The following is a 22964-nucleotide window of genomic DNA, read 5'->3' as shown; positions in this document are numbered from 1 at the left end:
GAGATTTTTTTTCTTTTTGCTACAAGTGATATACTGTGGCTATGTGACATACATGATGTGACTGAAACACTATCATTGGCAGATAACTCTGAAACTATAAAAAATGATGGTGATCTTGAAGCTGGATAGTCTTCAGAATACTGTATGTTGAGGATGGATTCTCCTAAACAAAAGAAGTCAATGCAGCTCATTTAGTATTCCTCACTGCAGTCACTGATACTCAGTACTACTTTAAAGGTGAAATTGTAAAAGGAAGATCTGCCTATTTCAGCTGTTTATTTTTTTATCACAACTGCATCTAAAATGATAGTACCATAGAGTAATAGCTGTATTTTTTGCTCAAACATGAGAATTCAAGAATAGTCCAGAAGGAAGACAGGCAGTCCTTAAGAAAGAAGTAAGAAATAAAAAAGTTTATAAACCTGAAGATCCTGCATGTTCAGACATGTTCCTTTCATCATCTTCAACAGAGATTCCACCTGAGAAGAAACACTTCTCATGATGTTGTTTCATTCGGGCAACCAGGCCTTGCATTTCTTTGTTGCACTGTTTGCATTTTGCACACATGCCTGTCTTACGCACAGGTAGAAGAACTTCATTAAAATATTCCCAAACTGGGTCTCTTTTACAGCCTGCTGCCATTATAGGTTTTCCCTTCTAGTAAGAGAATAGTATGGAAGATGTCAAATCAATGAAGGCTACACTCAGAAAGACCTCAAGACTTCTGGAATATGCTGCTCAAACAGTTACACTTTTGTTTCTACTGCCTGTCCCTCTCTTCTCACATTTATCTCCAGACTTCTTCTCCTTATCCAGATCTATTCCGGACCCAACAATCTTCTATTCATTGAACTTTTTGAAACTTTGCACTTTAGAGAGAGGTAAGGGATTGACTCTGTGTACACAAATTTGCAGAGGGGCAACAGAGTTGAGGTCTGTTATTTCTCACCATGACATATTATTTATCTAAAAACATTTTTGCTGTTAACAAGCACGTTATCTCTGGAGACACAAATCCACAGTTTGAGAACTGCAAAACTAAGCATCTCTGATGGTATCTTCTAGACTGAGTCCCATTGGGTAGATAGAAAGATTAACCTAAATAATCTATACAAAAGCCCCTGGAGCCCCATAAAATTGGGTCCCTAATCCATGCACTATTGGAACTCATTTACAAAACTTTTCTTAAGCATTACATGAATATATTGTCTCATAGTATAGAATTAGAATTTATAATCCCTATTCCGTGATGAGATATCTTTGAGCTATAATGTATCTTAATTAAAACCATTTTAGATAGGTTATTTCCCTCAAAAACCATTATAAAAAAAATATGATTTAAATTAAAAAAATCAGATTTTTTTTATTTAAAAAAAAATATGATTTTTATCCACCGTGGTCTGCTTGCAATTGGAATTAAGGCTTTAGCCCACTTTTCATCGTATAGTAATTTAACCGACGTTCTCTCTGCAATGCCAATCTCTTTTCACATCCGGGCAAAGTTTCCATAGCATGGTTGATTGCGTTATACACATTAGCTTGCAGATGCCTTTTGTACTCAGGAGTTTCACATTGACCGTGTTTAGATTGTCACTTAGCCATTGCAGATGCAAATTGTTTGTTATTGGCATTACATAGGTAGTAAACTGTAAAAATTTAAAAACAACGTAGTATACCCAAATAGGAGACAAATATAGATGGGTACTTATTTTAATCTCACTCAAGGAGTACTGAATAACCCAAACGTTTAAAGTAGGAGTATTTTCTGTTCTTTTTACACACAGCCTCCCTCATGCCAAGGTTTCTGTGTGTTCCCTGTTTCCCCCACTCCTCTGTAAGCGGGATCTCCATTCTAACCTCTCCCAAAACAGTCCTCCATTCTCTCCCCCTCACCATGCCAGGGGCTGTGTGTGCCCCCCATTTTCTCCTCCCTCTATCCCAGGATCTCCCATTCTCCCCCCAAATGCCAGGAGCTCTGTGTGTGCATCTACATATATACAGGCAGACAGGGAAATGCTACAGAGGTGAGTGTAGCCTGTTAATTCATCCAGCTGCTCCCAGGAGTTGGCCACCAAAGGAGTCAGGGAGAGACTAATTCAGAGAAGTGGCCTCGCAGTTCGTAACCACCGGAGGCAGTAGGTCAAGATGGCATTTTACATGGCAGGAGACAGTCAAGGATGTGCGGCTGTGGCTTCAAGAAAGAAGAGGACAGGGAGGAACTCCACACAGCTAGAAGTTTCCAATTGATACCAGGTCCTCAGTGTAGAAATTATGGAAGATACCTCTTTAGATACAAATAGTCCAAGGGAATTCAGAGATGCACAGGACATCTCTGTGGATGGCAGCTCAGCCCAACCTGTAAGAAAAATCAAGCTTGTCCACAAAGATTTCTCCAACCGTCCAAGGAAGACGGATGATCCTGGCTAGGGATTCGGTACTCTAAGACTGGATAGGTTTTTGAGTTGATAGGAAGGGATCCATTGGCACTAGTGACACTGTGTCATGGACTATTTCACAGATAATAGATTACTTCAGGGAACTTGAAAGCGTGCTGAAGAAGAAAAATGTCCAAGTGATCTTCTCTCGGATTCTTCCTGTCCCATGAGCAAAGGAAGACAGAAGATTCTGGACGTGAACCTCTGGCTAGGTAAGTGGGGTAAGGTAGAGTGTTTTGGTTTTATCAAACATTGGTCCACCTTCTACAGGGAAAGGAGGCTGTAGAGTTTGGATAGCCTTCACCTCAGTAGATGGTGATCCATTCTTCTCAGTCTGACTAAACTAATAACAAGAGATGGCCTTGTCTTTCTTGAGTGCTTCTTTAGCACTTGGATTGTCCAGTGGCCCCACTGACTGTTTGGAAGTCTTCCTGATTCTGATGTACTTAAGAGTTTATGCTCTTTTCTATGTTCATCACTAGGATTTGACTTCCAATTTTGAAAGGATGCTTTTTTGCTTCTGTGACACTCTATACCTCGGGGGAGCACCCTGTAATCTCCATATTCATCATTTGTATATAATTGTGATATTTCATATAAACCATGCTGTGTAAGGTATCATGGGAAAGGTTATGATCTGCTGAAAGCCATTGTTCTATCTAAATATGTATATCATTGGTACGTATGAAGTTATGAGATTGTGTTGTATGGTTGTCACTAAAATATGCTGTGAGTTGGAGATCAACCAGATATTAGCCAAGGCGAGTGTTGAACAAGAAAGGATCTTGAGTGGTGCAAGATGGTACATCCCTGTAGTATAAGGCTGGCAGCTGGGGGGATTTGGCTGGTGCCTTTCTCTGTGTAATTTGTGAATGGCTCTGGGAGCATTCATGCAATCTGGCTGGATGGAGTTGTACTGAGTGATAACAGCACCTGGAGGGATTTGCTGTTTGTCACCAGTAATGCATTGTGAGAGACAACTCAGATTGGTGAGTTAAGGGGGCAGAGTGGTCCCACAGTCCCAGGGTGCACCCCGGGCATCCCATCACAGCTTCTAACTGACTCTTTTACTCTGCTGTGTAGCCATGGTGGCATTTTGTGGTTCTCTTACTGTTTTTTTTTTTTTTGGTGTATATATTTAGTTTGAGTCTCTGTTATGGTGTTTTTAAATAGTCTCCATGCAGTTTGCAAGCACTTCACCGTTGTGATGGTTCCTTTTCATTTCCATTTAACTCACTCTTTTTTTTTTTTGGTGTGTTCCCCTTTTTGAAGTTAAATGCTACTGTGGTAGGTTTCTTAGGCATTCTTCCCCAAGCAGTTCAGCTATAGTCACCCCCTGGACCAGATGCTATGCTAAACTTAGGACTACATTAAAAACTGCCTCTCCTATTGTGGTATCCAAGACAGGCTGCTCCAAGTGTACCCAGTCAACATGAGGATAGTTGAAATCCTGCATTATTGCATTTCCTGCATTTGCAGCCACTCTAATCTCCCTGAGCATTTCACAATCATCATCCTGGTCAGGTGGTCCATAGTATACTCCTACTGCAATATTATGATTGTTCAAGCATGTATTTTCTATCCATAGAGATTTTAGGGTACAATTTGATTCATTTAAGATTTTTACTGTATTTGAATCTATGCTTTCTTTCACATACAGTGCCACTCCCTCACCAGTGCACCCTACTCTGTCATTCCTACATATTTTGTACCCTGGGACAGTAAAAGCTTTTTTATCTGACACTTCACCAACTGGCAACCTCTATAAACTGGCATTTCTGATCTGCACTGAAAGTCCGGTTTATAGTGTGGTTGGTGCGGGGCCGGCAGGAGGCTGGGGTGTGGGAGGGGCTGCGGGGCGTGCTCTGGGAGGGAGTTTGGGTCCGGGAGGGGGCTTGGGGCAGGGGGTTGGGGCACAGGAAGGGCTTGGGGTGCTGGATGAGGGGGGGCACTCACTTCCAGCGGCTCCCTGCAAGCAGCTCCCTGTCCCTGCTGCTCCTGGTGGAGGTGCGGCCAGGCGGCTCTGCAGGCACTCTGTCACTGTCCTCCCCCCTCCCTGAGCGCTGACACCACAGCTCCCCGCCCATTGGCCGGGAACCGCAGCCAATGGCAGCTGCAGGGGGTGGCACCTGCAGATGGAGGCAGCGTACCTGCTTGCAGAGCTGCCTGGCCGTGCCTCCGCCAGGAGCAGCAGAGACGGGGAGCTGCCGGAGGTTAGCACCCCCCCTTCCCGGACCCAAACTCTCTCCCACGCAGCCCCTCCCACGCACAAATCCACCCCAAACCCCTCCCTCTGAGTTAACCGGCATTTTTAATTTACCAGAACCCCTCGTTCCCCAGCATGCCAGTTAAAAAAGCTTTTACTGTATTACCATGTCCCATTGATTATCCTCATTCTCCCAAGATGCTCATAGACTCATAGACTTTAAGGTCAGAAGGGACCATTATGATCATCTAGTCTGACCTCCCACATGATGCAGGCCACAAAAGCCGTCCCAACCCCTTTCCCTTGACTCTGCTGTTGAAGTCCCCAAATCCTGTGGTTTAAAGACTTCAAGTAGCAGAGAATCCTCCAGCTAGCGACCCCCGCCCCATGCTGCGGAGGAAGGCGAAATACCTCCAGGGCCTCTGCCAATCTACCCTGGAGGAAAATTCCTTCCCGACCCCAAATATGGCAATCAGTAGAACCCCGAGCATGTAGGCAAGATTCTCCAGCCAGCCCCTCATTGGCCACTGATACTATTTACCAGCGATGGCACGCTGTTTATTTGACTAAAATCACGTTATCCCATTAAAGCATTCCCTCCATAAACTTATCTAGCTTTATCTTAAAGCCAGACAGGTCCTTCTCCCCCACCGTTTCCCTCGGAAGGCTGTTCCAATATTTCACCCCTCTGACGGTTAGAAACCTTCGTCTAATTTCAAGCCTAAACTTCCCTACGGCCAGTTTATATCCATTAATCTCGTGTCCACATTAGTACTGAGCTGAAATAATTCCTCTTTATTATCACTACTCTCATTTCACCCATCTTCGTCAGAGGTGAAAGTAAGCCAGTCCAATCTGGTACGGCGTACCGGCAAGAGCCAGTAGCCAGGCTTGGGCTGGGATTTAAAGGGCTCGGGGCTCCCCGCAGTGACAGGAGCTCCGGGCCCTTTAAATCCCGGCCCCAGCCCGGCAAGACTCGAGGTTCTCCGCAGCCGTGGGAGCTCTGAGCCTGGAGCTCCGCGGCGCCCGGCGCCCCGGGCCCTTTAATTTGCCCCTAAGCCCTGGGGGCTCCCAGCCACCTCTGCAGCTGGGAGCCCCGGGTTGATTTAAAGGCCCTGGGGCTCCCAGCCACAGCCGGTGCCTCAGGGCTTTTAAATCTTGAGAGGCCCCGCCTCTTCCGGATGGGACCTCACCCCTGATCTTCATATTTACACTTCTAGCACTTGTACATAAGCACTTGCACATGTTGCAATATTCAGTTGCTCATCTTCACATGTTATGTCAAATAGGGCTTGTTTAGATTTTACAAAAACCTAATATAAATTAATATTCAATCCATTTTCAACTTTGAAACCTTAAAAACTACTGTGCCAGAAGGAGTCAAAAGACTGGGCTCACCTCAAAAAAGAATTCAAAGAAAGGCAATTATTGATATTTATACAATTTCTAAACTAAGAGATTTACATGTAAATCTCCATGGAATTCATGACAAACTAGTCTGAACTCAAGTCTCAGGGGGTAGCCGTGTTAGTCTGTATCTACAAAAACAACAAGGAGTCTGGTGGCACCTTAGAGTAGGGTGACCAGACAGCAAGTGTGAAAAATCAGGACGGGGGTGGGGGATAATAGGAGCCTACATAAGAAAAAGACCCCAAAATCAGGACTGTCCCTATAAAATCGGGGCATCTGGTCACCCTACCTTAGAGACTAACAGATCTGTTAGTCTCTAAGGTGCCACCAGACTCCTTGTTGTTTTTGTAGTCTGAACTCTTGCATAATGCAGACCATTGAAATTAATCTCATAAGCACTTCCCCCAATACTCCCTCTACGCCCCCCGGCTCACCCCTCCCTCCAATTCTCCCGGCGCGTTCCACCCATCTCCCTGCAACCCCTTGTCGGTACCTGCCCGGCTCCCCTTCTCTGCGCGTGCCGCGGTTCCACACCCTTGGCTCTCCTAGCTCGGGCACGCGCAGTGCTCACCACTCTCGGGTGAACTCGGAAGCGGGCACCTGAAACCGTATGGTGGCCGCATAACGTCAGACGGAAGTGATAAGCCGACGGGCTTGTACTTCCGGGCTAGCGCTGTGCTTGTGAGGGTGCTGAGTCTTGAGCCACGCTATGTCGGGCAGAGACGGTAACGGGGTCTCTAGAAAGCTAGTGTCCCCTTTTCTCCTGCCGGCCCTTAGGGTTCGCTTTAATGCGGCTAAAGGCTGAGCCCGTCCCATGTCCCGGATCGGCCCTAGAGGAAACAGAGACTTGCTGGGCTTTGTGTTCCCGCCGTCCCTTCGTGCGTGTCTCTGGAGTGGGTGCCGCTCGCGCTTCCCCCCCCCCTTTCCCTTTCTCCCCGTGAGGGCTCCGGGGCGAGCGCCGCTCTCCTCCCGCAAAGGGTCCGGGGGTGGGGGGCTCGCATGCGAACACCCGGCTCTGCGCCTCACTGTTTCCTTTTCCTTTGGTGTAGGTGGTAAGAAGAAACCTCTGAAGCAACCGAAGAAACAGGCAAAGGACATGGACGAGGTGGGAGTCAGTGCTGAGCTCTTCCCTTCGTGGGCGGGCTGAGGGTCTGGCTACCGGGAGGGGACTTTGCTCACCTTGGAATAGGGTTGGGGGAGCAGTGGCACCTGTAACTGGGTTTTGTGGAGATAAACTTGACTGGTAAAGTGGTCATAGTGAGGCTGTGGTCTAATGCAGGGGTTCTCACAACAAAATTTTTGGTGGCCTCAGAGTGCAGCCACCAACTCTTATTGGTGGCCAGTCTGACAAATTTTCCTGAAATGCTTGGGGCAGGGGGTTGGGGTGCAGGAGGAGCTTGGGATGCCAGATGCGGGGTGCTCACCTCCAGCAGCTCCCTGCAAGCATGAGAATGGTCCGACCCAGTATGACCTAAGGGCCATCTAGCCCAGTATCTTCTGGCATTGGCCAATGCAAGGTGCCCCAGAGGGAATGAACAGAACAGGTCATCATCAAGTGATGAATCCTGTGTTTCCCATTTCCAGCCTCTCTTGTCCAGAAGCTAGGGACACCATCCCAGGTCATCCTGGCTAATAGCTATTGATGGACCTCTCCTCTGTGAACTTATCTAGTTCTTTTTTGAACCCTGTTATAGTCTTGGCCTACACAACATCCTCTGGCAAGGAGTTCTACAGGTTGATTGTGCATTGTCTGAAAAAACACTTCCTTTTGTTTGTTTTAAACCTGCCTATTAATTTTATTTGGTGACCCCTAGTTCGTGTTTATGAGAAGGAGTAAATAACACTTCCCTATTTACTTTTTCCACACCAGTTATGAGTTTATAGACTATCATATTCCCTCTCAGTCGTCTCTTTTCCATGCTGAAAAGTCCCAGTCTTATTAATCTCTCCTCATATGGCAGACACTCCATACCCCTAATCATTTTTGTTGCCCTTTTCTAAATATTTTCCAATTCCAATATATCTTTTTTGAGATGGGGGGACCACATCTGCATGGAATATTCAAGATGTGGGTGTAACATGGATTTACATAGAGGCAATATGATATTTTCTGTCTTCTTATCTGTCCCTTTCTTAATGATGCCCAACGTTCTGTTTGCTTTATTGACTACAGCTGCCCATTGAGTAGATGTTTTCAGAGAACTATCCACAATGACTCCAAGATCTTTCTTGAATGGTAACAGCTAATTTAGACCTCATCATTTTATATGTATAGTTGGGATTATGTTTTCCAATGTGCATTACTTTTCATTTACCAACATTGAATTTCATCTGCCATTTTGTTGCCCAGTCACCCAGTTTTGAGAGATCCTTCTGTAGCTCTTCACAGTCTGCCTGGGACTTAACTGTCTTGAGTAGTTTTTGTATCATCTGCATATTTTGCCATGTCACTGTTTACCCCTTTTTCCAGATCATTTATGAATATATTGACTAGGACTGGTCCCAGTACAGACCACTGGGGGGCACCACTATTTACCTCTCTCCATTCTGAAAACTGCTATCCTTTGTTTCCTATCTTTTAACCAGATAGCAGTCCATGAGAGGACCTTCCCTCTTATCCCATGACAGCTTACTTTGCATAAGAGCCTTTGTTGAGGGACCTTGTCACAAGGCTTTCTGACAATCTAAGTATACTAGATCCACTGGATCCCCCTTGTCCACATTCTTGTTGACCCCCTCAAAGAATTCTAGTAGATTGGTGAGGAATGATTTCCCTTTACAAAAGCCATGTTGACTCTTCCCCAACAAATCATGTTCATGCCCGGTACTGAAGTCAGGCTTACTGGCCTGTAATTGCAGGGATCACCTCTGGAGCCCTTTTTAAAAAATGGCATCACTTAGCTATTCTCTAGTCATTTGGTACAGAAGCTGATTTAAATGATAGGTTACAAACTACAGTTAGTAGTTCTGTAATTTCACATTTGAGTTCCTTCAGAACTCTTGGATGAATACCATCTGGTCCTGGTGACTTATTACTGTTTAGTTCATCAGTTTGTTCCAAAACCACCTCTAATGACACCACAATCTGGGACAGTTCCTCAGATTTGTCACCTAAAAAAAAGGCTCAGGTTTGGGAATCTCCCTCACATCCTCAGCCCTGAAGACGGATGCAAAGAATTTATTTAATTGCTCTGCAATGGCCATATCATCCTTGAGTACTCCTTTAGCATCTCAATCATCCAGTGGCCCCACTGGTTGTTTAGCAGGATTCCTGCTTCTGTTGTACTTAAAAAAAATTTGTTGCTATTACTTTTTGAGTCTTTGGCTAGCTGTTCTTCAAATTTTTTGGCCTTCCTAATTATATTTTTACACTTCATTTGCCAGGGTTTATACTCCTTTCTATTTTCCTCACTAGGATTTAACTTCCACTTTTTAAAGGATGCCTTTTTGTGTCTCACTGCTTCTTTTACTTTTTTTTTGCCATGGTGGCACTTTTTTGGTTCTCTTACAATGTTTTTTAATTTGGGTGTATATATTTAAGTTGAGCCTCTATTATGGCGTCTTTAAAAAGTTTCCATGCAGCTTGCAGGGATTTCACTTTTGGTACTGTACCTTTTAATTTCTGTTTAACTAACTTCCTCATTTTTGTGTAGTCCCCCTTTCTGAAATTAAATGCTACAGTGTTGGGCTGTTGTGGTGTTTTCCCAGCCACCGGGATGTTTAATCTAATTATATTATGGTCACTATTACCAAGCGGTCTTGCTATATTCACCTCTTTGACCAGTTCCTGTGCTCCATTTAGGATTAAATCAAGAATTGCCTCTCCTTTTGTGGGTTCCAGGACTAGCTGCTCCAAGAAGCAGTCATTAGTGGTGTCTAGAAATTTTATCTCTGCATCCCATCCTGAGTTGACATGCACCTACTCAATATGGGGATAGTTGAAATCCCCCATTATTATCAAGTTTCGTTGTTGTTTTTTGTTTTGTTTTTTAATTTTTTAAATTTTTATAGCCTCTCTAATCTCCCTGAGCATTTCAAAGTCACTATCACCATTGTGGTCAGGTGGTCGGTAATATAGCCCTACTAATATATTTTTATTATTAGAACATTGCATTACTATCCATAGAGATTCTGTGGTACAGTTTGGTTCATTTAAGATTTTTACTTCATTTGATTCTATGCTTTTTTTCACATATAGTTCCACTCCCCCACCAGCGCAACCTGTTCTGTCCTGCTATATTTTGTCCCCTGATATTACTTTGTCCCATTGATTATTCTCATTTCACCAAGTTTATGTGATGCCTATTATATAAATATCCTCATTTAATATGAGGCACTCTAGTTCACCCATCTTATTATTTATTCTTCTAGTATTTGTATATTAACACTTGTCACTTTTTAGCTGTCTGCCATTACATGATGTAATTGAATGGGACTTTTTTTCATTTGACTGTTTCTCATCAGATCCTACCTGTATTTTATCATCTTCCATCCTCTCCTCCTTACTATGACATAGAGAATCTCCATTAATAGATCCTCCCCTAAGGGATGTCTCTGTCTGAACCATGTGCTTCTCTGCACCTGTTGGCTTTCCCCCAGTCCTTAGTTTAAAACTTCTCTCTGACCTTTTTAATTTTAAATGCCAGCAATCGGGTTCCATTTTGGTTTAGGTGGAGCCCATCTTTCCTGTATAGGCTCCCCCTTTCCCAAAAGCTTCCCTTGTTCCTAATCTAAACTCCTCCCTATACCATCGTCTCATCCACGTATTGAGACCCTGCAGTTCTGTTTGTCTAACTGGCCCTGTGCGTGGAACTGGAAGCATTTCAGAGAATGCTACCATGGAGGTTCTGGACTTCAATCTCTTACCTAGCAGCCTAAATTTGGCCTCCAGGACCTCTCTCCTATCCTTCCCTATGTCACTGGTACCTACATGGACCACAACCACTGGCTCCTCCCCTGCACTACACATAAGTCCTTCTAGATGTCTTGAGAGATCTGCAACCTTTGCACAGGCAGGCAAGTCACCATGCGGTTCTCCCGGTCATCGCAAATCCAGCTATCTATATTTCTAATGATCGAATCCCCCATAACCGTTACCTGTCTCTTCCTAATAACTGGAGTTCCCTCCCCCCGAGAGGTATCCTCAGTGCACGAGGATACCACATCATCATCTGGGTCCCAACTATGGGATCGTTTCCCTCTGCTCCAGTTGGATGTTCTCCTTCCCTGAGACTTTCATCCTCCTCAACAGCACAGATGCTGTCAGACCAGGGGTGGGACCGATCTACTGTGTCCCAGAAAGTCTCATTTATGTATCTCTCTGTCTCCATTAGCTCCTCCAGTTCAGCCACTCTGGTCTCCAAAGCCCATACATGGTCTCTGAGGGCCAGGAGCTTAGCTTTAGGAAAAACAAATATGCACTGTGACAGGTTCCCCCTGGGTTGCCACTGAGCCCTCTGACCCACCAGCGTTGGCTCCCTCTCACACTGTGCTGCTGTGACAAGCTGCAGACACACTCTCGGTCTTACGCTTCCAACAGCATACACACAGGAACATACCGACCCAGCTGCAGTTACATGCAGGTTCTCTGACCAACCATTGCATGTGAACCAACAATAGAGAGGCTACAGCCAAAATAACCACCAGCTTCCCAGCCTAGGACCCCAGAGCTGTACTGTCCTGCCATGGTCCAAACCCCAATCATTATGAATTTATTGTCCAGTTCACCTCCCTCTCAATGTGGAGAGGAATATGCGACAGCCTTTTCCCCTTGAGCTACGATTTCACATGCATTTCACTCAACCTCGCTGGTTTAGATAAAACAAAAATAAGTGTATTAACTACAAAAGATAGATTTTAAGTGATTATAAGGGATAGCAAACAGATCAAAGCAGATTACCTAGCACATAACCCCCCCACACATTAAGCTTAATATACTAGATTGATTGGATATGAATTAGCGGATTCTCACCCTAACTGATAGTACAGGCAGACTTAGATTCTTAAGGCACAAGCTGCATTAGTTTTAGAGCTTGGGTTTCTCAGGTCTACATATACAGCAGTGGTCTCCAACCTTTTTACGCCCAAGATTACTTTTTGAGTTTAAGGGCAACCCAGGATCTACGCCACCCATTACCCAAAGCCCCACCCCACTCACTCTACCTCCCCCCACCCCCGTTACGTGCTGTCCCCTACCCTCACTCACTTTCACTGGGCTGCGATAGAGGTTTGGGGTTCAGGAGGGGGTGTGGGCACTGGGCTGGAGCTGAGGAGTTCACTGTGGGTGGGGGCTCTGGGCTGAGCCTGGGGCAGGGGGTTGGGGTGCAGGAGTGAGTGGGGTGCAAGCTCTGGGAGGGAGTTTGGGTGCAGGAGAGGGCTCCAGGCTGTGGCAGAGTATTGGGGTGCGGAAGGGGGTGGGGGTGCTGGCTGTAGGAGAGGTGTCAGGGTTTGGGGTGCAGGAGGGGGTTTGGGGTGGGGGCCTCCTGCTGGGCAGCACTTACCTCCGGCAGCTCCCGGTCGGTGGTCCAGCGTGGCTGCTGCTAAGGCAGGCTCCCTGCCTACCCCGGTCCCATGCTGCTCCCAGAAGGGGCCAACTCACCCTTGTGGCCCTGGCACAGTGGGGCATGTGGCTCTGTGCACTGCCCCTCTCTGCAAGTACCACCCCTGCAGCTCCCATTGTCCACAGCTCCCTGTTCCCAGCCAATGGAAGCTGCGGGAGCAGTGCTTGCAGGCAGGAGCAGCATGTGGAGGGAGAACCCTGCCCCCGGGGCTGCGCTGGCCACTTCCAGGAGTGGTGTGGGGTTGGGGCAGGCAGGGATCCTGTCTTAGCGGCAGCCCTGCTGAGCTGCCAGAGATCAGGATCAACTGGGAGATCCTCTAGGATCAATCAGATGATCACAATCGACCGGTTGGTGACCACTGATATACAGGCTAGAAATCCTGTTAGCCTGGGTCCAGCACTTCCCCCAGTTCAGTCTTTGTTCCTCAGGTATTTCCAGGGGTCTTCTTATGTGGGGAGTGAAGAACAACAGATGATGTCAGTCCCTCCTTATATAGCATTAGCATATGGCAGGAACTCTTTGTTTCAAAACTTGATTCCCAGACTGGTTTGTGGAAAAAATACTGACATCCCAAGATGGAATCCAGAGACACGTGGTCTGGTCACATGCTCTTGCAGTGTTATAGCAGCCATTGCTTCCAGGCTGGCCAAAACTTTCACAGGAAGGTTAAGTTCTACCAGGATTCATTGGCTTTGCTGATGGCCCATCAGCAAAACCATCTGGCTTCTTCATTTTTGTACCAGAAAGGCTAGCTGTGGGTGTCACCCAGAGTGACTACGTATCTGTATTTCAATCATGCTTAATCACCCCAAGCTCCCTTCCATGGCCTCTCAGCCCCCTGCTTGCCTCTTGACCACAGCACCAGGTAAGGCCGGCACTGCTGAAACCCTGCTACCCTGGGCTGAAGCCCAGAGCTGGAGCCCTATGGCAGGAGCAGGGGTGGGTGAAGCCCAGAGCCCTGAAGCTGGGAGAGTGGGGCCTGAAGCTCAGAGCCAGCCACCAGAGCCCCAAGGCTGATGGGAGGAGAGGGGGGTTAAGCTTGCCCCGGAGCCCCTCAGTACTGTAGGGAGTGACCACTACTTTGCCCCCTCCCCCATCTCTGCCCAGGAGGCTGTTGTGGCTGCATTTGAGAAACGCTGGCTAATGGAATGTGCTGAGACTCTGCATAGAGCCATTAAGCAGCTGCCGCTGTTGTAAATCCCAGACTCACTAACTTTTTGGTCTGCAACGTCATCTTCTTGTAGACAAACTTGTAGCAGGGCTTGCCTACGTTTAGAGCGCTGCTGTAGCGCTTAGTGAAGATGCTACAGCGAGTGAAGAAGCTTTCCCGTTGGCATAGGTACTCCACCTTTCCAAGAGGTGGTAATACTGTCTACACTAGTGGTTAGGTTGATATAACTATGTTGTTTCAGGGTGTAGAAAATCCACAACCCTGAGCAACGTAGTTTTACTGAAATAAGTTTGTAGTGTAGACCAAGCCTTAGTTGTGGATAGTGGTCTCTCCCTACTAATCTAATCCAGATTTGCAGCAGAACTTTCACTTACGTGAATAGCATTTTATGGCTACTTAATGGTTCGCTTCTGGGCTTAAAATCTGTTAATCTATAGGTAGATATGTGGAACGAGAGCTTCTCCTGCTGACATAGCTTTTGCCATTTGTGGAGGTGATTTTACTATGCCGACAGGAGAGCTCTTCCATTGTCATAGAGCAGGGGTTCTCAAACTGGGGGTCGGGACCCCTCGGGGTTGCGAGGTTATTACATTGGGGGGTTGCAAGCTGTCAACCTCCACCTCAAACCCCACTTTGCCTCCAGCATTTATAATGGTGTTAAATATATTTTAAAGTGTTTTTAATTTATAAGGGAGGGTCACACTCAGAGGCTTGCTGTGTGAAAGGAGTCACCAGTAAAAAAAGTTTGAGAGCCACTGTCATAGAGCTTCTTCACCAGATGCGCTGCAGTGGTGCAGCTGTACGTATAGACATGGCCGGTGCCACTGGGTTGGTGGTGGTCCAAAAATTTGAATTCCAGCATTTATCTGCATTCACTCCACATGCGTTCACTGTTAGGTGTAGCTCTATTAAATGGTGGAGTGATTAGTTGGAGCATCTTGGCAGAGTTGTTGCTATGATGTGAAGAGAAGTGCATGTGCGTCTTGCGGGATCAGGTATGTCTCCTCTCAGTGCTGAGTTGTATAGATTGCATCAATAGAGGTGCCCAGGAGTCGTCCTGTCATGGAGATTGTTTTAAAGAGCATAATCATTTAAAAATACAAAATGCATCACTAACATGTTTGTCACCCACCATTCTACTAATATATTGCATCCCTTCTCAGGTTGGATTGTTTTAAATCAAACCAGTACAAGTCACTGATTTTAATCGTAGTTTAAATCAGCAAGCAGGAATTCTTGATTTAAATAATTTATTTTAATTTTGTTTTGCATTTGTTGTTTTGGTTATTTTCCTAAAGAAAAAGTTGATTCTCATTGGTTGGTAACCATTACAAGATTTTATTTTGTAAATGAGTATTGCCTTTATGCTAAACTTGGTACTTCTTGCTAACAAGGAGGATACACTATTGATGCAGACTTATTTAAGCAATTACATAACTTAATATGCATTTATTCAGATTCTTAAGTTTTACATTTTTATTATGCTAGGAAATCATAAATGATGCATTTCTCATTTACTTGATTATTAATTTTGTGCTCATGAGTTGTGTCCAGCTGCATTTGGATGGAAATTAGAATTATTTTAAAATGCATAAAAACTGCATTTTAAAATGCATTTATATTAAATCAAACAACCTTAAATGTGCTGGCTACATACTTTTTTCTTAGGTTTAACACAACATGCATTTGCATTTAAAACAAACTGATTTTTTAAACAAAAGAAGTAGTAACTGTAGTTAGTTAATTGAACTGACTGTTCCTGGCCTTCATGTCCTTCAAGATTTTAGAATTAGTAGATCTCATCCTTTCACACCTATTTTTTTTTTTTTCATTCATAGACTGCAAGAGAAAAACAAGCTTTCCAGCTCTTTCATCTCCCAATCGGTTTCTTAACTTTCAATTAACTAATTGTTGAACTGAACTAGTTGAATAAACTGAAAAGAAGAAAATATTCTCTTTACTCCCGCAGAAGAGGCTAGTGCTGTCAGTTTTGTTTAGCACATCAAAAGACTCTGATTCCAGGTGCTTAATCAGTGACTTCTACCAGTTCAGTAGTCTGATGTTCTTCAACATTTAAGCAGCAGACATATACTGTTCAATACTTTCTATTTAATATAAAAGATTCTAATAGATTGTAGTATATTTAGCCCTTAAGATATGTCATCATATCTTCAGATTTAATTTTAAAATGGTTTTATTTTAAAAAGGACAAGTAATTTAATTTAAATTAAAAATAACACTTTGGGTTTTTTTTTTAAGTTAAATTGTTTGTTTGTTTTTTAGCCAACCTGTAACAGTGTTCCTTAGCAGCACTCCATCCTTACAGGAGCTATGTGTGGTGTTGGCATGTTGGGTATTGCTCAAAAAGGGCAGGGTTAAGGTTATATTGAGAGTCTGGTATGTATTTAACTTCTTATTTCCTGGTTTCCAGAAGTTAGTTTAGCCACTCTCCATATTCTGGTAGGGCTCATGGCAGCACTGGGCAACCTTAATTTTGTTACTTTTTGGGTATTTAATATTATATGAAAGGGCATATCAAGGGTCCCTCAGGGATCAGTCCTGATCCAATTCTGTTCAATATCTTCATCAATGATTTAGATAATGGCATAGAGAGTACACTTCTGAAGTTTGTGGATGATACCAAGCTGGGAGGGGTTGCAAGCGCTTTGGAGGATAGGATTAAAATTCAAAATGATCTGGACAAACTGGAGAAATGGTCTGAAGTTAATAGGATGAAATTCAATAAGGATGAATGCAAAGTACTCCATTTAGGGAGGAATAATCAATTGCACACATACAAAATGAGAAATGACTGCATAGGAAGGAGTACTACGGAAAGGGATCTAGAGGTCATAATGGATCCCAAGCTAAATATGAATCATCAGCATAATGCTGTTGCAAAGAAGGGAACATAATTCTGGGATGTATTAGCAGGAGTGTTGTAAGCAAGACACAATAAGTAATTCTGCTGGACTCTGCACTGATTCGACCTCAACTGGTGTACTGTGTCCAATAAAAGCCCAGAGGAGAGCAACAAAAATGATTAAAGGTCTAGAAAACATGACATGAGGGAAAATTGGGGGAGGGGGGGAATTGGGGTTCTTCAGTATGGAGAAGAGACTGGCGGGGTGGGGGACACACACATGATAACAATTTTCAAATATATAAAAGGATGTTACAAGGAGGAGGGAGAAGAAGTGTTCTTAACCTCTGAGGATAGGACAAGAAGCAATGGGCTTAAATTGCAGCAAAGGAGGTTTAGGCTGGACATTAGGAAAAACCTCCTGTCAGGGTGGTTAACCACTGGAACAAATTGCCTAGGGCAGGGTTTCTCAAACTTCATTGTACCGCGACCCCCTTCTGACAACAAAAATTACTACAAGACCCCAGGGAGAGGGACTGGAGCCTGAGCCCCCCACCGTGGGGGGGTGCCAAAGCTTGAGGACTTCATGGGGCTTGGATTTTGGCTTCAGCCCCGGGCCCCAGCAAGTTTAACAGCCCTGGTGACCCCATTAAAATGTGGTGGTGACCACAGTTTGAGAACCGCTGGCCTAGGGAGTTTGTGGAATCCTCCGTCATTGGAAGTTTCTAAGAACAGGTTAGACAAACACCTGTCAAGAATGGTCTAGTTACTACTTAGTCCTGCTTTGAGTGACGGGAATGGACTAAATTAGTGGTTCTCAAACTAGGGCCGCCGCTTGTTCAGGGAAAGCCCCTGGCAGGCCGGGCCGGTTTGTTTACCTGCCGCGTCTGCTGGTTCAGCCGATCGCGGCTTCCACTGGCTGTGGTTTGCTGCTCCAGGCCAACGGGGGCTGCAGGAAGGGCGGGCAGCACGTCCCTTAGCCTGTGCCGCTTCCTGCAGCCCCCATTGGCCTGGAGCGGCAAACCGCAGCCAGTGGAAGCCGTGATCGGCCGAACCTGCGGACGCGGCAGGTAAACAAACCGGCCCAACCTGTCAGGGGCTTTCCCTGAACAAGCGGTGGCCCTAGTTTGAGAACCACTGGACTAGATGACCTATTGAGATCCCTTCCAGTCTTACATTTCTATGATTCTATGGCTATCTTTCTTTAGAAGAGATTTATAATTTTGGGGGTCTTTGTTTTCTGGAATTTTACAATTTCCAATTGCTTACCTCCAGTTTACTGTTTTTCACAAAACCCTTGTCAGTTCACTTCAGTGGTCGGAGGGAAGATGCTAACAAATGTTGACTTTTCTTCAGGAAGATTTGGCCTTCAAGCAAAAACAGAAGGAAGAGCAGAAGAAACTTGAGGAGATGAAGACAAAAGCTTCTGGGAAAGGCCCCCTTAGTAAGTGGCCCACTCAATAACTGGCTTGCCTTAAGGATAGGAAAAGTTAAGGAATTATCTTTAATGTTTTTTGCTACACTGACATAACAAGGACTATGCTTTAGGTTATTTTCAGGGCTGTCAAGCGACTAATTGCCGTTTTAATCGCACTGTTAAACAATATAAGAATACCATTTATTTAAATATTTTGGGGAGGTTTCTATATTTTCAAATATAGGGTCAGGGCTGGGGGCTCCAGCCCCCCTTTCCCACCCATAGGGTTTGTGGCACAGGGCTCCAGTCCCCCCCCATCACCCAGGAAGCTGTGGGTTGGGGCTGCTTCAGCCCCCCTGCCGCCGATGTCTCCCACCCTGCCCCAGGTATGCAATTAACGTGTTAAGAAAGTTAATGCATTAATTTTGCTTTCAGTTAATTAATTGCAGTTAATGCCTGCACTTGACAGCCTTAGTTATTTTACATTCCAAAGTGAGCTGGTTTTAATTGCAAATTACTCAAGTTATTAAACACACACAAGAATATATGAGCAACAAATGGAAACCAGAATGATTCAATTAAGATTTCTTACTTCATCTGTTTTAGTTGTTTGAGCACCAGTCCTGAGTGATTTACAATATTCAGTATAACTAAACTTATTACAATCAATTAACTCAATAGATTCATTGGTCTGCCTGGACAGACACAAACTAGTCCATTCTAATAACTGTGCCCGTTGACAATCCTATTACTTCTTCATCTCGCCAACACTGTTTTATTATAAAAATGAAATTCTATCTTAAATGTGCAGGATCCATAAGAAAAAGTTCATCAAACATGTTTTGAATTTAAAACTGTTTTTTAATATAATAGTTTCGCTAAAGTTAGTGAATTTAACTGGTTGTTTCTGGTCACCACGTTCGTCAAGATTTTGGAACTACCAGGTCTCATCCTCTTACACCATGTTATTACTCACAGATTGGAAGAGTGAAACAAGCTTTCCAGTTTTTTCAACTCCCAATCAGTTTCTTAACTTTGAATTAACTAGTTGTTGAACTAAACTGAATGAATAAATTGAGATAAAATTATTCTCCTTGTATCTGCAGAAAGTGGCTACTGCTATGAAAAGCTAATTTAGCACTTCAGCCAACTCTGGTTCTGTGTACTTAACCATTGATTTCCAGTAATTCATTGGTTTGACTTTTTTTAATACTTGGATAGCAAACGTCCTGCTTTTTTTTTAATGTAATGGACATGATTCTAATAGCCTATGTTTAGGCATAAACATACTGTAATCTATCATAATTGCAAATTTAATTTTAAATGTTTATTTTTAAAAACGGTATTTAAATTAAATACAAAAAATGATTTTGTTGACCTTTTTTAAAAAAATCATTTTTATTTAAATTCACAGTCTCTTCTCCCTACCTTCTATTGTCTGTCTGCCCTACATAGTCCCTGTCCTGAAGATTTTACAATCTCTCATGTTTCTACATTACTAAGGCCTAGTCTTCACTTACCGGCTGGTCCGGAGGCACGCCATCGATGTTCTGGGATCGATTTATCGCGTCTGGTTAAGACGCGATAAATCGATCCCGGATCGATCCCGGAAGTGCTCACAGTCGGCGCCGGTACTCCAGCTCGCCGAGAGGAGTACGCGGCGTCGACGGGGGGAGACTTCTGGCCGCGTCTGGACCGCGGTAAGTCCGGAGTAAGGTACTTCGAATTCAGCTACGTTATTAACGTAGCTGAATTTGCGTACCTTAGTCCGAAGTCCGGACTAAGTGTGGACCAGCCCTTAGTCTTAGCGCATGCGCAACATGCCTCAGGTGGCACATGACCAGGATGCATCACCGAATTTGGTCTGCTGGTTGGATTGTTAGCTTTCTTGGTCCCAGCCAGGTACTGATAGGAAGTGCGACATGAATGCTGATCCATGTGCCACCGCGCCCCTCCCCTCCCCCTCCAGTTCTTAGTACAGCAAGGCCTTGATTCTGACTGGGGCCTCTAGTTGCTATTGGAAGGTTGCTGTTGTCTGTATTCTTACAGCCTTAAATACACCTTGATTATGTGGGATGAGGAGACACTCATGCTGTACCCACATAGCATTTGCTCTTCTGCCAAAAGGTTTCTCAAGACTAATTAGGGTCCTTGACAAGGGAGTGGAGCCATTAATGGGGAATCACTTGTTTTGGGAATTCATCAGCAAACTTTCTGAACTTTTGTTAATCTGTATGGTTTTTCTCCCCGGACATGGTGTGGGAGGGGGAGAGGAGAAAAATCTGTTATTGAAAAAGCTGTTGGCAAAGCCTTTCAAGTATATTTTCTGACTTAGTGGGCCAAATTTTGCTGTTACACCCACGTAACCCCACAGTGGTTACCAGGGCCAGAGAGGTGAATGAACAGATTTTCAGTGTTGTACATCACACAAAACAGTGCTAACATCTTCTGTAATAAGAGGACAAAGTAGAGGATTTTCTTGAGTGGATGCAAAAGGTCTCTGGATACATAGTCCTGCGGACAAAAATAGGTGCGTAACTAATGTTACAGGAATTGGGTCTTAATGCAAAGCTTGTAATGCAACATAAAGCATGTGTTGATGAGGAAGTAGTGTAATAAATTATACAAAAAACATTAACTCAAAGTCAGGTGAAATGTAATACAAACAATGTGGTTGAGGTGAAGGTTTTTAAATGGGGGATTGAGTGGAGGTGGTAATAAAGGAAGTTGTTGAAGAAATTGGCATGTGGGACTAAACCTCTGTATAGGCTTCAGATGTCTGTATTGTGGTTTTCTTTCTTTTGGCAGCTGGTGGTGGCATCAAGAAGTCTGGCAAAAAGTAGTTATATGCTGTAGAAGAAGCAGTCTGCTCCCATTGGTTGCTTGTCTATGCAATGGATCTGCAGATTCATGTAGTCAAGAAAATTCACTGTCATTTGAGCTCCTTGTACATTTTGCTCAGTCAAAATAAATTGTTTTGTTAAGATGTGGTGTCTCTCTGTGTTGCCCTGTAGACTGACTTTCAAAATGCATTACTGGATTGAACTTCATAGGAGACTACAGTTGAAGACCACTTGAAATTATAGTTGGCCCATAGGGTAGTGGTGTTTAGTTCCAGAAACAAACTTATTCAACTTCTGCACTGCTGATATCTGTATGCAATTCAAAGTGTCTGATTTATACAGCTCTACAGTGCTTGAGTCCTGGATAGCAGAGAGACTGCCTCCTATGTACTGCTGTGACTGAAGGCTTGAATACCTGTATGTACATTTTTAGTGAGCGGACTTTTTCATTGGAGGGTCCCTGTTCCTCCCCATCTGCTTCCTGAAAAATTCCCACTATTCTCTCTTTGCCTGGGGAAGAGGGATGGAGTATTATCTAAGAAATACCTTTATCTTGCTCTAATTTTAATAAATTACAGTTGTGTATCTTGTACAAATTTATTATGATTGGTTACACTCTTTAAATTAATAAAATTTTCCAGTGATTAATACCTGAAGTATTAAGTAGGCTAAAAAAATCCACTATAAAGCAAGAGCATAGGGAGTATTTAAAGATGAGCATGTAGGGAGGAGCTGGTTAGGGTTGGGTTTGAGGGTTTGCATGTGGGAGGTGGGAGAGAGACCACTTGCTGTGAGCACTGGGAACCAGAGGACACTTAATGCAAGTAGCTAGGGAAGACTAGTTTGTCTTTTCTATATGGGATGAGTGGTTTAAGATGGATGCCCAGGCTGCCACTTTGTAAGTAAGCATGCTGGGAGGAGCAGATACCGGTAAGTGAGGAATAAAATGTAAAGAGTGGTTTATGTCACTCTCTTGGGGCATGCTTCAAGGTAAGTGTCTGGGGAGGAGTGGTTAAGTGAACACCAGGAGAAAAAGTTTAGGATGGAGACAGAAGAGGAGGTTTTTAGTGTGTGCGGATCGAGGATAAGAGTCCAGAGTGAGCACTTGGGGACAGGAATAGTTTACAAAATGAGCACCATGGAAGGAGTGGGTTAGGGAAACTGGAAGCTGTCTTGGGTGAATGGAGGGTGGAGAACAGTTTAAGTCAAGTACAACTGAAGGAGTGGTTTATGGTTCAGCACATAAGGATGATGGGTTAACTTGAGCATCTGTGGTTTAGCCTAAGGACTCTCTATGCTCAGGGCTTGTCTCCGCTTACTGGTGGATCACACTGCGGCAATCGATCCAGCGGGGGTTGATGCCGGTACTCCACCGGAATGAGAAGAGTAAGGGGAGTGGATGGGAGAGCATCTCCTGTCGACACAGGATAGTGTGGACCCCGCAGTAAGTAGATTTAAACTATGTTGACTTGTTATGCTACTCCTATAACTCAAATTGCGTAACTTAGATCGACTTTCCCCTGTAGTGTAGAAGTGCCGTCTGAGGAGCACTTTAAGACTAAGTAACAAGGGAGAAGACATTGAGGGTACGGGCAGTTTGAGAACCTGGCTAGCAGCTAGGTGAGGGCTGAAGCATATTTAATAATTTAGCTCTAATGTGCAACAGAAGGCACAAACCAGCTTCTAGTTGGATAACTGCAATACAATCTTAGGGTTATGGTCAGTGTGGGGTGAGGGGTTAGGTGTGAGGGTTAGGGGATGGTGGGGGTGGGCTAGGTGTTAGGGGGCTGGGGTTGGGTTTAGGGTGAGGGTTAAGGGTTAGGGCTATGGTTGTTAGGGTCGGAGGTAAGGGTCACGGTTCGGTGTCAGGGTAGGGTTAGGGGGTAGGGTTGGGATTAGGGTTTGGGTCAGGGGTAGAGTTAGGGTTCTTTGGGGTCGGGGTTAAGGGGTTAGGGTTTAGGGTTGCGTTGGGAGGTTAGGGTTTACGATGAGTGTGAGGGGGAAGGTTTAGGTTAAGGTCAAGGGATTACGGGTTAGGTTAGGGGAGGGTAAGGGGTTG

The 22964-nt window shown here is 44.5% G+C and overlaps 2 protein-coding genes across 2 annotated transcripts in view; one reads left to right on the top strand and one right to left on the bottom strand.

The window, feature by feature from the left end:
- CCDC51 (coiled-coil domain containing 51) overlaps nucleotides 1–6731 on the bottom strand; it is a 30845-nt gene extending 24114 nt beyond the window's left edge. The window contains exon 1 of the mRNA XM_054035548.1: nucleotides 6545–6731. The gene's annotated coding sequence lies outside the window, so the exon portion shown is untranslated. The remainder of the gene's footprint in view (nucleotides 1–6544) is intronic.
- A 93-nt stretch (nucleotides 6732–6824) lies between these two features.
- On the top strand, nucleotides 6825–21046 carry TMA7 (translation machinery associated 7 homolog). The gene is given in 5 exon segments (XM_054035550.1): nucleotides 6825–6893; nucleotides 6896–6929; nucleotides 7101–7156; nucleotides 18002–18089; nucleotides 20871–21046. Coding segments are annotated over 5 exon segments (267 nt in total). The 5' UTR covers nucleotides 6825–6839; the 3' UTR covers nucleotides 20906–21046.
- The last annotated feature ends 1918 nt before the right edge of the window (nucleotides 21047–22964 follow it).

The sequence above is a fragment of the Malaclemys terrapin genome, chromosome 7 (assembly GCF_027887155.1).
Source record: "Malaclemys terrapin pileata isolate rMalTer1 chromosome 7, rMalTer1.hap1, whole genome shotgun sequence".
Classification (NCBI taxonomy): Eukaryota; Metazoa; Chordata; order Testudines; family Emydidae; genus Malaclemys; species Malaclemys terrapin.
This window is presented reverse-complemented; position numbering and strand designations above follow the sequence as displayed.